The 15,243-nt window shown below is 46.2% G+C and overlaps 1 protein-coding gene across 1 annotated transcript in view; it reads left to right on the forward strand.

Moving 5' to 3' along the window:
- The window catches only part of Plek2 (pleckstrin 2), a 17,142-nt gene extending 2,176 nt beyond the window's left edge, over nt 1–14,966 (forward strand). The window contains exons 2-9 of the mRNA XM_055595346.1: nt 4,596–4,760; nt 9,139–9,320; nt 10,027–10,118; nt 10,442–10,629; nt 10,856–10,957; nt 12,255–12,338; nt 13,717–13,795; nt 14,369–14,966. Of these exons, the coding sequence (XP_055451321.1) occupies nt 4,596–4,760; nt 9,139–9,320; nt 10,027–10,118; nt 10,442–10,629; nt 10,856–10,957; nt 12,255–12,338; nt 13,717–13,795; nt 14,369–14,496 (1,020 nt within the window). The 3' untranslated portion in view covers nt 14,497–14,966. The remainder of the gene's footprint in view (nt 1–4,595; nt 4,761–9,138; nt 9,321–10,026; nt 10,119–10,441; nt 10,630–10,855; nt 10,958–12,254; nt 12,339–13,716; nt 13,796–14,368) is intronic.
- The last annotated feature ends 277 nt before the right edge of the window (nt 14,967–15,243 follow it).

Raw genomic sequence — 15,243 nt, forward strand, 5'->3', positions numbered from 1 at the left:
GTGTGTGTGTGTGTGTGTGTGTGTGTGTGTGTGTGTGTGTGTGTGTGTGTGTGTGAAAGCTTTATGAATCTGTTTTTGGTTTGTTTGGTTGGTTGGTTTTGGTTTTTTGAGACAGGGTCTCATGTAGTCCACACTAGCCTCAAACTCTCTGTGAATTCAAGGATGGCTTTGATGTGTCTGCTTCTGCCTCCCAAGTACTGATTTATAGGCATGTACCATCATGTATGAAAAATTATATATGAAGTTATGTATGAAAAATTATAGATACCTGGTGTAGTGGCTCATACCGCATTTGGGAGACTGAGGGAGAAGGATCCTAGCCTAGGATCCTTGGAGGCTAGTTGGAGACTAGCCTAGGCTACATAGAGGGCATAGTTGGAGACACACAATACAACCCATCAACCAAACACCCCTGGAAGCTATATCCAAACACCCCTGGAAGCTATTTACATATCTCCTGAGATAAACAAATGATTAATGAAATCATAGTTTTACAAATGTTAAAAATGCTTACAGTATTAGACCTTAAGAGGTAAAAGCTATGAAGTGTGGCAGTTCCTTTCCTAGCTGGCTTGACTGAATACCCAGCATAAAACAAATTAAAAAGAGTTTCTTTTGGCTTATGGTTTAGGAGTCTGTCGTGGTGGGAAAGGTGTGGTATTGGTCATGGAGTCAGACTTGCAGCTGGGGATTCCTCACATCCGGGAAGACCAGGAAGCAGGAGGCAGGGCTTTGCTGGAGCACCTTGTTTCTTTCTGTTCAGTCTGGGATCCCAGCCCCAGGGCTGGCGCTGCCACATTCTGCGTGGGTCTCCCCTTCTCTGTTTAACCTCCTTGAAAACACCTCAGACACACCTATAAGTATGTCTCCTAGGTGATTCCAAATCCAGCCAAGGTGACGATGTAGGTTAACCACCAAATAAGGTGTGCCTAAAGAAAAAAAAGATACCCAAAAGAAAAAAAAGACCCCAGGAATTCTGGGAGGGGGCTGGAAGTCCAAAACTCAAGGGGTTGGTAGGGCCCTCCTCCCTCTGAAGCCTTGCCAGACAGATTCCCCTCCTGCTCCCCTGGCTTCTGGTAGTTGATGGCCATCCTCGGCATTCCGCTGACTCGTAGATCCACCCCTCCAGCCTCCATCTGGATGCTCCATCTCATGACCATCTCCCCTGTGTGCCTTTTCCCTGTAAGAACACCAGTCACACCGGATTAGTGCCTGCCTTAGTCTGCTGTAACCTCATCTTGATTTGATAGCATCTACACAGACCTTATTTCCAAGTAAGATCATATTCACAGCTATCAGAGGTTGGAATGCCAACATTTCTTCTGGGAGATACAGTTCATCTCATAATAAGTAACTCCCCTCTTGGGGGGTTGTAGGTTATAAGCAAACCTTTCTGAGTCTGTTTCTTCATCTTTATTTTATTTATTTGTTTATTTACTTACTTACTGATTTTGAAACAAGGTCTCACTGTATAGAGCAGGCTGGCCTTGAAATCTCTACCTGCACTGTCTCTGAGTGCTGGGATCAAGAGCTACCCTGCCCGGCTGCTTCCTCATCATTAAAGGAGGGAGTTAGAGTACCCTCTTTTATGACTGTCTCCAGCTATTCCAGTCTGTGTTACTTTAGTACAGCCATGAAGTGTAGGCTCATTTCACGGGGCCCTTCCATCCCCCAAAAGGAGCTGGTCTCTGTCCCAATCAGTGGCTTACAGACAAGAGGCCCAAAAGACAGGCTGCTCCATGCATGGGAACTAGTGCCTAGGTGTGGTGGTGGGGCCTATGGTTATTTGGACCTAGACTCACTTTGCCTGTGTGCACCGTGGCTTATCTATAGAGCAGAAACACAGATGGTTTCCTGCGAAGTGTGAGATTATTTATTCCACAGGTCTCCTAGTGAGGTTCCCACTGTGGTCTCACTGTTTCATTCATTTATTTCAATATACTGTGGTCAGAATGACTGGGTTTGTTGAGGCAGGGTCTCCCTGGACAGACTCAAATTTGTGATCCTCCTGTCTCAGGTATGATTACAGATTAATGTGCCATTCAGGCTGGCTAGTGATCGCTTGGTGATTGATTGATTGATTTTGAGGTGGTCTCTAATCCAGGCTGGCTTTGAACTCACTGAGGATGACTTTGAACTTCTGATCCTCCTTCCTCCACAGCGCTGAGTTCAGGGATGTGCCACCAGGCCCAGTTTATGGGGTGCTGGGGACTAAACCCAGGGCTTCATGAGGGTTAGGCATGCACTCTACCAGCTGGTCACACCCCCAACTCCAGAGTGATTGTTTTAACCTGGGACCCTAAACTTGTTATGATTTTGCTTAAAAGTCTTCACGGTATGAAGATCAAACTGTTACATAGAATGGGAAACCTGAAAACAGGGAACAGGACAGGAGCCTATCACAGGGTGCCTCTGAAAGACTCTACCCTGCAGGGTATTAAAGCAGATACTGAGGCTCATAACCAAACTTTGGGCAGAGTGCAGGGAATCTTATGAAAGAAGGGGAAGAGAGAAAGACCTGGAGAGGACAGGAGCTCCACAAGGAGAGCAACAGACCAAAAATCTGGGCCCTGGGGTCTTTTCTGAGACTAGTAACTCCAACCAAGGACCATGCACAGAGATAAACTAGAACCCCTGCACAGATGTAGCCCATGGCCACTCAGTGTCCAAGTGGGTTCCCTAGTAAGGGGAGCAGGGGCTGTCTCTGACATGAACTCAGTGGCTGGCTCTTTGATCACCTCCCCCTGAGGGGGTGCAGCTTTATCAGGCCACAGAGGAAGACAATGAAGCCAGTCCTGAGATGATCTGATAGGCTAGGGTCAGAGGGAAGGGGAGGAAGTCCTGCCCTATCAGTGGACTTGGGGAGGGGCATGGGAGGAGATGAGAGTGGGAGGCTGGGATTGGGAGGGGATGAAGGAGGGGGCCACAGCTGGGATACAAAGTGAACAAACTAATTTATTTTAAAAAAAAAATGAGAAACCTTTGCCTACCAGGAAGCCATCCCTGCCCCACAGGACTCAGTCATGTAAAACCATGCAGAGGCTCCTAAAGGGGAAGCACTGCCATAGTTCTGGTGCTGGGAATCAAACCTAGGACATCACAAAGACTAGGCAAGGGCTCTACCCCCAGGCTACATCCCACCCCAGCAGTGGCTCAGTGTTCACGAATGCCCACCTTCCTCATCTGACCAACCTAAATAGCTCATCAAGAATTTTTTTTTGCTTATTTGAATATAAGTTTATTTTACCATTATAAAAACAATACATCCTTTTATGGATATTATAATCTATGCCTATAATCCCAGAACTCAGAAAGCTGAGGCCAGAGAGCCATAGGTTCAAATACAGCCTGGGCAAGACCTTGATGTTATTAAAAAAAAAAAACAAAGAACAAAAAACAAAAAAACCTAAAATGTTTTAGGGACTGCTTGCCTAGCATTTTTGAGGCCCTGGTTTGATTTCCACTACAACATACCCACAAAGAATCATTTATTATATATATTTTAGAATTATATTATTATATATTATTATATAACATACATTATATTAATATATAATTTTATATATTAACTTATATTATATTAACTTATATATTATATTAACTTAACTTAACTTAACTTAACTTAACTTAACTTAACTTAACTTAACTTATATTATATTATATTATATTATATTATATTATATTATATTATATTATATTATATTATTAGGGGCTGGGAATATAAGATCATAGTACTCAACTTGCATCCATGATGCCTTGGACTCAGTTTCTAGCTACACATACACACACACACACATATACACAAAATATTTTTAAATTATATTTACTTTGTTACTTATTTTTGGAAAGAGAGACCTGATTGGCCTGGATCTTTCTGTGTAAACCAAGTTGGCTTTGAACTCACAGAGATTTGCCTGTCTCTGCTTCAGGAGTGCTGGGATTAAAGCTGTGTGCCACCTCCCCTGGGGCAGGAGAATCACAAGTTCCAGGCTAACTTTGGTTACATAGTTAGACTCTGTCTAGATAAAACATATATACATGCATACATACACACGTACAAATGCACACATGCATGCTCTAGCTAAATAAGTACATACATGCATGCATGCATAACATGTATGCACACATATATACCGTGTACATACATACATGCATACATGCAGACCTACAGACAGACATGGTAAAGGAAAAAAGACTGGAAGGAAACACCAGATGTTAGCAATGGCTCTCTTGTGCTGAAAGAATTTCAGGTGAGTGATTTTTCTTTATATTTTGCAGTTTCTCTCAAGCTTTTTGACTTGGTTCTGGGATGTATAGCTCAGGGATAAAACAATTGTCTCATGTGCCAGAGGGCCTGGGTTTGATCCCTACCACGGGGGTAGAGAGATTTACAGACAGAACAAAGGCCGATTGGAAGCAAAAGGCCAAGGTCAGAGGCTTCCAACTCAGGAGAGATGAGCAAAGGAGAGCCTGGCAGATTGCTGCTCCTTCCTTCACTGCACACTGCATCTCAGCCCACACTTGCCTTAGTCCTGGCTTCCTCTTCCTCCCCGGCAGCGCCTCACCGCTGGGCTTCCCTGTCTGTCTGTCAACAGGGCCACATTGTCCACAACTGGAAGGCACGGTGGTTCATCCTTCGGCAGAACACGCTCCTGTATTACAAACTAGAGGGCGGCCGGCGCGTGACCCCACCCAAGGGAAAGATCCTCCTCGATGGTTGCACCATCACCTGCCCCTGCCTGGAGTATGAAAACCGGCCGGTACGTGAGCATCCGGATGCCTGGTCCCTTGTCCCGGTCAGCTTGCCCTTTTTGTTGTCGTTGAATGAGTTGGGTTCAAATCCTGACTGTCCCATGAACCAAGGCAGGTAGCTAAACCTCTCTGAGTGCGCATTTGTCATTTGTAAAATGCGATAAAATAATTAACATGGAAATATTCCACATCTTGTGATGTGGGCTGAGAAAATGATGATCTGCTACAGCACCCAGTGTTCTAGGAGGCAGGCGCTAATTCAAAACAAAACCAGGAAGACACTAGACAGAGACGCCAGAAGTCAACATTGGCTGGCTCTTAGTGGCAGAAATGCTGGTGAGCTTTATATTTGCCGTTTCCTTCAAGATTTATGGCCAGGGGCTGGGGACATAAAATGTGTAAAAGTATGCTGTTTTGGGGGTCAGTGTGATGGCTTACAGCCCTTGAGGGATGTATGTTTCAGAAGTGAGGGTTAGCTTTGGCCCTACCGTCAAAAAAGATATGTGAGGGTCCAGGTGTGGTGTGGACTTTTAATCCCAACACTTGGGGGACAGAGAGGCAGGCTCTTGTGAGTTTGTGACCAAGTTGTCTATATAATGTGTTCCAGGCTAGCCAGAGTTTCTAGCATACCCTTTCTGGAAAAGAAAAAAAAAAAAAAAAAAAAAAGCAGAAAGAAAAGAAAAAGAAAGAAATTAATGGGGCCAGGAGGTGGCTTAGCTGTTAAAAACACTTTCTGCTCTCAAAGTAATTTGGTTCCCAGCACTCATATCAGGTAGCTCACAACTGCTGTAGCTCCAGCACCTGTAACTCCAAATCCAGGGGCTCTGGTGCCCTCTGGTCTCTATAGGTACTGTCTTAGCCAGGCTTCTATTACTGCCATGACCACGGCAACTCTTATTAAGGAAAACGCTTCACAGGGTTGGTTCATAATTGTCATGGCAGGAAACACGGTGGTGTGCAGGCAGACATGGTGCTGGAGAAGGAGCTGAGACTTCTACATCTTGAGCCACAGGCAGCAGAAGGAGACTGTGTACCACGCTGGGTGTGGCTTGAGCATATAAGACCTCAAAGCCCACCTCCATGGTGACACACTTCCTTCAGCAAGGCCACACACACTGCAACAAGGCCACGCCTCTTAATAGTTCCACTCCGTATGGATCGAGCATTCACACCCATGAGTCTATGGGGGGGGCATTCCTATTCAAACCATTGAAGGTACCTGTGTACATGTGGCACACATAAACACGCACGCACACACACACACACACACACACACACACACACACACAGAAACGTTTGGAGTCCCACATGATGGTGTAAATAAGAGCCGCAGAGGAAAGCATCACTGTGGCTTGTCTAGGTCAAGTACAGCCCCAGGAATAGGGAGACTGGAGTGAAAACTACCAGTGTGGCTAGAAAGGAATGCTCACTGAAGCTGTGATGGGAGATTGTCTGGGACCAGATGGAGGTAATGGGGAGCTATGGAAGGTTTTGAGTGAGAGAATGGACTGCTGTAAAGTCTTTTTAGATGCTAGGCATAGTGCCTCACACTTGTAATCCCAGCACCCAGGAGGCTGAGGCAGGAGGAGCTGCCGAGCTCAGGAATCTAAGGGCCATCTAGACAACATAGTGAGATGCTATGGTTTTTTGTTGTTGTTGTTGTTATTTGTTTGTTTTACCTTAAAAAAAAAAGTATATATTTCCTAAGGCAAGCAACGAGGAAGAGAGTTTACAAGCATTTTCAGGATAAATTTAGACTCTGTCATAAAGGTTATTTAAGAGAAACATGCCTGTTAAACACCAACAAAGTGTCATTGGAACTCCTGAGGCTTCACAAACAGAATGCAGTTCTGTTATTTCCAGAGCAAGCCTAGAGAAGCCACTTGTCATAGTCAGGGTTCTATTGCTGTGAAGAGACATCATGATCGCGGCAACTCTTAAAAAAAGAAAACATTTAATTGGGGCTGGCTTGCAGTTTCAGAGGTTTAGCCCACTGTCATCATGGTTGGGAGCATGGCAGTGTTCAGGCAGACACGGTGCCGGAGAGGGAGCTGAGAGCTCTTATGTGGATCTGCACCGGCAGGAAGAGATGGTCTCTAGGCTTGGCATGGACTTCCGAAACGGCAAAGCCCACTCCCAGCGACACACTTCCTCCAACAAGGCCACACCTCCTAATCCTTTTCAATAGTGCCCCTCCCCGGTGACCAAATATTCGGATCTGTGAACCTATGGGGTACATTCTTAAAGATTTGTTTATTTATTATTTATACGTATTTCTGCCTGCATGTGCGCCTGCACGCCAGAAGAGGGCACCAGATCTCATTATAGATGGTTGTGAGCCACCATGTTGGTGGGAATTGAACTCAGGACCTTTGAAAGAACAGCCAGTGCTCTTAACTTCTGAGCCATCTCTCCTGCTCCTCTGGGGGACATTCTTAGTCAAACCACCACACCACTTGTCAGTCTGTGACGTGGCAGGGGAGCCCTGGAGGGTGGCGAGTGTGTGCTGAGAGGGACTTCACAGCCTCTTCCCTTTAGCAACTTAAGACTGAGCACAAACTCAGTGGTACACACCTTTAATCCCAGCACTCAAGAGGCAGAGGCAGGCAGATCTCTGAGTTCAAGGCCAGCATGGTCTTCATAGCAAGTTCTGGGACAGCCAGACCTTACATAGACCTTGTCCAGAAACCCAAACAAATGACCTCATTCCCTAAATGACTGAATACAACATCTAGGCATATACAAATGACTTACATTTGATGAATTAATCTTAAACTAAGGAGAAAGATTGACAGATGTGTCAGTTGGGTCTAAAGAGGAAATCCTGGTTTCTTCACTGCTGCCCTGGGTATCACTGAATGAAGCCTCAAACTCATAAGTTACATTCTGGACCTGCTGCCCCTTAATAATCATTAGGAAGAATGGACAGCAATGGGTACTGCAGAGATGAGAAAACTTCAGTCTGTTTCCAAAGGGAAAACAGGCTACATTCCTAGAGATGTGAACTTCATGGTAGTTCTACTTGGAATTGTCATTTGTGTGAGCATTTTGTAGGATTTTGTTGTTGTTGTTATTTTGGATTGAAAAAGATTGAGAACAACCAACAGGTTCTCTAGGAACAAATCATAAAGTGTGTGTGTGTGTGTGTGTATGCAGGTTTCACTCGGCATTTCTAGTCTCTCCTGAAACTTTTCATTAAAATGGTGAACTGCAGATGGACAGAAACAAGTTCAAATCAGCCTTCCAGGATGCTGGCGTGTGAGCGCTAACTTAGCGAAACGTCTATCCCTTGGGACAGCGAGTCAGCCATGGCTTATTCCCCTTTTTTGCTATTAATTTAAATGAAGGCTACTAAGCTCGAGCGAACAAGATGGTTGTGACTATGCTGGTGACCGCATCAGAACTGACACGTCTAAGACAGGCTCCTGGCTTTGCTCTCCATCGCTGAAGCAGCTGCAGGAGTGGGTCTGATCTACTCAGGGCATTTACTGGCGCTAATGTGTGGCATTCCATGGGTGGTTTGAGAGCCCCCAGGCGTCCAGTTAGAGGAGGACAGAGAAGTGGAGTCTGCTGGCTCCACCAGCTGTGAGTCCACTGTGTCAGTAGCTGCTCGCAGCCCTTGCGTTTCCAGGTTGTCAGCAACGCTGCAGTACTGGAACAGAATGTCCCATCCTGGGTGGGGTTCCCTGAGGGTACTGATCAAGAGCTGAGCGTGGGAAGGGCCAAAACCTCGTCACGTGAAGAATGAGTGAAAGACTTGGAGATTCTTAAGCTAGAGACAAGAGGAAGCAAGGAGTTTGGCTAGAAGTCCTGTAGGGGCAGGTGGTAGTGTCCTCTTATTACATACTGGAGGAGAAGCCGGGCCTAGTGGTGCATGCCTGTAGACCCAGCACTCAGAGAGGCAGAGGCAAGTGGATCTTTGTGAGTTCGAGGCCAGCTTGGTCTACAAAGCAAGTCCAGGACAGCCAAGGCTACACAGAGAAACCCTGTCTCGAAAAACAAAACAAAACAAACAACAAACAAAACCAAAACAATACATACAGGTAGAGAGACTGCAGCTCGGTGAGGTTCCTATGGTGACCTGGCATGGAGCTGAGGTTTGTGTGCCACTGTGATAGGAAGTGAGTCAGAGGCACAGGGTTGGGAAGCACTCTGCATTAATCTGTGCGGACAGGAGAGGCGGTTTTAGGAGGCCACCGGCTTCTTGTCTTGGATGTACTCAGATCAATGTGTACATCCCCGCTTGCTGAGTGTGGGCAGAGGCTGGGCACTAGGCAGCCCTGGATACGTGGCCTCCTGCAGCCTCTCTGGTCCTGTCATCCCTGCTGTCGGCATCCCCCTGCCTGATTCTCCTCTGAGTATTGGTCTTCCTGTCTCTTCTCATAGCTCCTCATCAAGCTGAAGACCCGGACTTCCACTGAGTACTTCCTGGAGGCTTGTTCTCGAGAGGAGAGAGACTCCTGGGCCTTTGAGATAACGGGGGCCATCCACGCGGGGCAGCCGGGGAAGATCCAACAGCTCCACATACTGAAAAACTCCTTCAAGTTGCCCCCGCACATCAGCCTGCAGTGAGTGCTACCCGCTGCCTGTCCCAGACTCAGCCTGGGTTCCCCGCAGCCTCTCTGCCTGCTGAAGTCTAGTCTGTGCGCCCTCTGCGGGTCTACTAGGCTGCTAAGCCAGGATGAGTGCAGGGAGGAGCAGCTGATGAGGTGAATTCCAAAAGGGGAGATGCAGAGGTGGAGCTGGAGGAGTCCAGACAAAAACGTAGCAAATTACAGGGAGCCACGTGGCTTACCGAGCACTTTCCATTCACAATCGTTTAGTTTTACGTCAACAGTAATAGTTACCTAGTGTGGAAATATTCGAACATTTAGGTGAGCAAGAAGAGGAGCCTCTGGAAACACCGTGTATTGGGTTTTGATTGAATAACAAAAGCCTGTCTCTGTGGTGTACATCATACCATTTCTCCCTTGCTTTTCATCTTGAACTGTGATTCTTGGACATTCCGTGCAGCTCCCTTTCTTTTCCTTCCTTCCTTCCTTCCTTCCTTCCTTCCTTCCTTCCTTCCTTCCTTCCTTCCTTCCTTCCTTCTTTCCTTCCTTCCTTTCTTTTCTTGGGTTTTGGAGACGGGGTTTTCTCTGTGTAGCCCTCACTGTCCTGGGCTCTCTTTGTAGACTAGGCAGGCTGGCTTCGAACTCACAGAGATCCACCTGCTGGGATGAAAGGCGTGGGCCACCAAACCTGCCTCTCATTCTTTGCCTTTCTTTTATGTAGTCGGATTGTGGACAAGATGCATGACAGCAGCACTGGGATCCGGCCGTGCCCCAACATGGAGCAGGGAAGCACCTACAAAAAGACCTTCCCAGGTGAGCCTGTCTATCCCATGGCTGAGCTGGAGACCTGAGACATAGACACCGGAGCTCGTCCAAGCACTTAGCCAACTTGTAATGGGGGCGGAGCTGCTTGCTCAGAAATGAGATGGCTCATGGGAACCACCTGTGGTTATGACTCCGTGCGCTGGGTGTGACCATCAGGCTGCTCTTAGGTAGAACCTGAGGCTTCTTAGGATATCAAAGTCAAAGAGGTAACTTTGACCAAGCCCCCTGAGCAGGCTGGACCAAGCCCCCTGAGCAGGCTGGGGTACAGCTAGCCTGTGGTCTGACGGGTGTGTGTTCTTGCGCTGACACAGGCTCCTCCCTGGTGGACTGGCTCATCTCCAGCAGCTTTGCAGCCAGCCGTCTGGAGGCAGTGACCCTCGCCTCCATGCTTATGGAAGAGAACTTCCTCAGGCCGGTAGGGGTCCGGAGCATGGGAGCTATTCGCTCTGGGGATCTGGCCGAGCAGTTTCTGGATGACTCCACAGCCCTGTACACTTTTGTAAGTTAGAGGGCGGGCTCCTTTCGCCACTAGGAGAGAGAGGAGGAAGCGGCAAGGGTAGGAGCTGGGAGTCTGGAGCCATAGAGAAGGCCCAGAGTATGGCGAACGGCTCTGTCCTGAGGGGACAAGGGACTTCTGTGTTGAGAAATTCTCTTTGCCTTTGCAACTCCCAAGCCTTGGGCCTGGGGTTCTTTTTAACAAGTCCTTGCTTTGCCCTTCCCACTAGGCTGAAAGCTACAAGAAGAAGGTAAGCCCCAAGGAGGAAATCAGCCTCAGCACCATGGAGTTAAGTGGCACAGTGGTCAAACAAGGCTACCTATCCAAGCAGGTACGGCTGCCTTTGCGCAGGGGCCGATGTGTGTATTGCACCCGGAGAGGCAGGCAGGGGCTGGGGATGCCGGGATGCATTCTTTATTAGCGGGATCCACAGAAACAGGACCTCCCCATCCCGAGCAACAACAACAAAAAAAGTCAAAGATCTGCACATTCACACATCCATACCAGACCCAAGCATTGCTTTGAAAAAAATATACACAAAGTAATTGTCACATTAAAAAGCAACTTCTGTATTATCACCCGGCTTCACATTTGCCACCTGCTTGATGGGTGGGCGTCAGGATCCATCTGCTCTTAGATAATTATGTAGCATAGATTCAGTGGTCTACCTCAAGGGTTCTGCTGCTGCTAGGCCTGAGAGCAACCCTGAGTGAGGGTAGAAATGAGGGCCTCACATAAGTGGAAGAGGGGGTGACAGAGGCCCTCGGTGCTAAGGAAGTTGTGTGGTCTTGGGTGTGAGTTCAGAGAAAGGTTTTTTTTTTTCACTCCGTCACACATGCAGATTAATACTTTACTATTTAGACTTTATCATATATTGTATCATAGACTATAACTGATCCTTTTTTCTGATGTAGAATGTTACATCGATTTCCTCTGTGTAAACATGTAAAATGCACAAATATACAGGCAGCTATAGGGTTGTTTTTGGACCAAGTTGGCCCTTAAAATGTTGGTGACCTTGAGTGCATCATGGCCTGTGAACTCCTGGTCCAGTCGACCCTTGCTCTGTCCTCCTCCTCCTTTAAGATGAAAAACTGTTTATTATTTAAAAAAAAATATTTCTGTGCATTGGTCAGCATACGTGTATACAGTACCTACAGGGAGCAGAAGAGGGAATTGGAGCTTCTGGAAATGTAGGTATAGATGGTTGTGAGCCACCATGTGGGTGCTGGGGACTGAACCTGGGTCCTCTTCAAGAGTGGCAAATGCTCTTAACTGCTGAGCCATCTCTTCAGACCCCTAGCCTTTGTTGTTCAGTGCTGGGGATTGAACCCAGGGGCTTGTGCTTGCTTGGTTCACAGCCCTACTGCTGAGTTACAGCTTCAGCCCCTTAGTCCTTTTGTTTCTGAGTGTTGGGTGATACACCCCCTTTCTTTTAGTGCTAACTCGTTTCAGCTGTCAACTCAATGTGGTACTTCTCCTAAGGTGCAACTAAACACTGAATTCTTGAGTTTCTTGTAAACTGTCATCCCATTGGAGTAGCTGGCTTGTTGGGGTTTTGTTCTATGAATACATGGAAAAGGGAAGGAAATGTCACCAGTGAGACTTGAGCCCTTTCCTTCTTACAGGGGCATAAGAGGAAGAACTGGAAGGTGCGCCGATTTGTTCTGAGGAAGGACCCAGCTTTCCTGCATTACTATGACCCTTCCAAAGTGAGTGACCTGTGTGCCTTGGGGCTGTACTGCTTCTGTAGTCAGAAGCCCAGCGAACAGCTGCTATGCATTCTCTCCCATGGTTCCTTGCGGCCCTTGCTACTTTGTCGAATAGTTGTCTGCTCAGTGTGTGGCCTTCTGTGCCTACCTCCCATGAGAGGACGTTCATTGTTTTGAGAAAAAACAAAACAAAACAAAAACAAACAAAAAAACAAAAACAAAACAAGCACCTTTTACTTTCCCCAAAGCTTGCTTTGTGGGCAAAGGAAGTGAGGGGTACGCAGGAACCTCCTAACTGGTGCTCCCAGCCTCATCACCCTTTTTCCTCCAAATGACCCACGAATTCTGCCTCCCTCAACCTTTTTTTTTACCTTTGAAAATTGTATTTAAATTTAAATAAGTTTATTTATTTATATTTAAACAAATATTCAAATATAATTATATATTTAAAAATTATTTAAATTATTATAATAATTAAATATTTATTAAATATAAATAATTAAGTAAATTTAAATTTATTGTATTAAATTTACATGCTACTTTTTGAGTCAGGAATTGTTGCTTTGAGTTTCTGCTAAATACCACATCATGCTGAGTTAATCTAATTCTAATCAAAATAAAAAAAAAACGCTCTTTAGTTGGGGTGTTCAGCTTTGATATGCGTTTTTAGTCAGGACACTTAGCCTCATGGAGGAACCCCCTCTTTCTTTGCTGAGCACAGGGAAGGTGAAGGCTTGAGAGAGGGATAGCAGGAGAGCTGACTGAAGGACCAGACCTTTGGGCCTCCAAAGCACACCTATTGGCCTCTCTGTGGGTCCCAGCGCTGTTGCTACCATGGCTGTCCCAAGGCCCTTTGCTATTAATGTGCTCCCAGGCTTTGCCTTTCGCTTCCTACTGCTGGGCTAACTCCACCCCAATACCCAGGACGGTTTAATCGCTCTAGTTTTTGTTTGCTGGAGCCACCAATTTAGTATTGATAACAGGAGGGACCAAGGGCTGAAGCTCCTGATGCGTAAAGTTGCTCTTTAACTATCCAGAGACCATAAACCCGGTTTTGTTTCATGCCAAGCACATAACTAGAGACTTACACAACAATGTCCAATGTGCAGGAATACCAGTCATAACCATATATTGTTGACAAAGGTTAAGGAAGCCCGTACATATTTCTGGTAGAATGTTGGATCGGGCTGGTAATTTGAAGAGGCCCTAACTGCCTCACTGGTACAAGTTACTTGGGCAAATGATGCCCAAGTTCAACCTCCTCTATTACAGATAATTTGAAGTGGCTTTACACTGCACGACAGGTCAGTTATGGGAGAGATGTGTCTTCCTTTTTTTGTATGTTCATGACATTACTGATCAGTCTTTTCCTCCACAGGAAGAAAACAGGCCGGTAGGTGGGTTTTCTCTTCGTGGTTCCCTTGTGTCTGCTCTGGAAGATAATGGTGTTCCTACTGGTAAGCAGCTACTTTGGCTCTGGGTTAAAGATCTCTGGGGCCACTGTCTGCATGTCATTAACACCCCTTTGGGGAAAGTCTGAGTTCTGAGAGTCAGGAGGGACTCTTCTTAATGAGACAATGGTGTGGTTTTTGAAGCTCATTTTAAAAAGGCTAGATCCTTAGTTGTGATAGTCTTTCCTCTCAGTCCTGTGCTGCTGGCCGGTACCCTTCCACCTAAGGGTCAGTGTTTTCATGTTAATGACATGCTTTCACTTTCTACTCACACTGGTAGAAAGGTAGTATCATTTCTATGTTGTGGGTGTAGAAATTGAGGTTCAAAGTCAATTCAAAGCAAACATCAAATCCTGTGCTTTTTAAAACACAAATTTAGGGGATTCTTTGATGTGAATGAAACTGAAACTGCAGGTCTATGGGCAGCACAGGGGCAAGCAAGCAGGCAGGCTGAAAATGTTCAGAATAACCACTGGCAGGTCTTACGGCTATATGGAATGGAAATATTCCAGTGTTTTCATCAGTTTCTTCAAGCTGGAAGTTGACGTGGATATTCAATACTTTTTGTTCCCTGTGTAGGAGTAAAAGGGAATGTCCAAGGTAATCTCTTCAAAGTGATTACGAAGGATGACACACACTATTATATCCAGGCCAGCAGCAAGGCTGAGCGAGCAGAGTGGATTGAAGCTATCAAGAAGCTAACATGACCTACGGGAGCAGGACCAGGGTCCTCCATCAGCTGATACAGATGGGACTTCCTGGAGAACTGGAGCACAGGACAGGCATTGGCCTGGGGATGTGGCTCTAGTGGTAGAGGACCTGCCTGGCAACCCTGTGGCTCCAGGTTCAATTCTTAGCACTTAAAAAACAAAACAAACTTTAACATTGTACATTTTGCACTGCTTTGGAGTGAGATTGTTCAAGGATGACAGTGGGGATGATTTCCTTCTGTCTTCCGATTACCAACCTGAAAAGCTTGACCGGCTGTTAGGTGGCAGCATCTCGACTTCTGCTCTTCAGGAAAGAAACCTCCATCTTTGGGGACCATAGTAGTATCTCTCTGTTGGAACACTAACTCCGACTTTGCTATATTAAATACTCTAGTCTCAAGACAGCTCTTAAGTGATTTCAACAATTCACATATTTGGAATTAATAAAGACTGACACATGTCTCTGGCTGGTATAGTTCTTGTAGTTCTATGGTTCCCACAGGTTTCCTCCCTGTGAGGCCCTATGTATTACAGAAGCTGGGTGTGAAGGAACCTCAAGTGATCTGTCAGTGAGGATGCCGACTGGGGAGGTAACTGTTTGCTTTGCAGAATTAGACAGCAGATATCACAGTTGCAGAGGTCATAGACTCTCGAGACCTGTCATGGATATTAAAAAGGGGGGGGGGGGCAGAAATACAGCCTTTCTATACCAAATGGACAGTAAGAAAGACATGGAGCAGGAGC

This window comes from Psammomys obesus, unplaced genomic scaffold (genome assembly GCF_907164565.1).
Source record: "Psammomys obesus unplaced genomic scaffold, mPsaObe1.curated_primary_1811, whole genome shotgun sequence".
NCBI classification, from domain to species: Eukaryota; Metazoa; Chordata; class Mammalia; order Rodentia; family Muridae; genus Psammomys; species Psammomys obesus.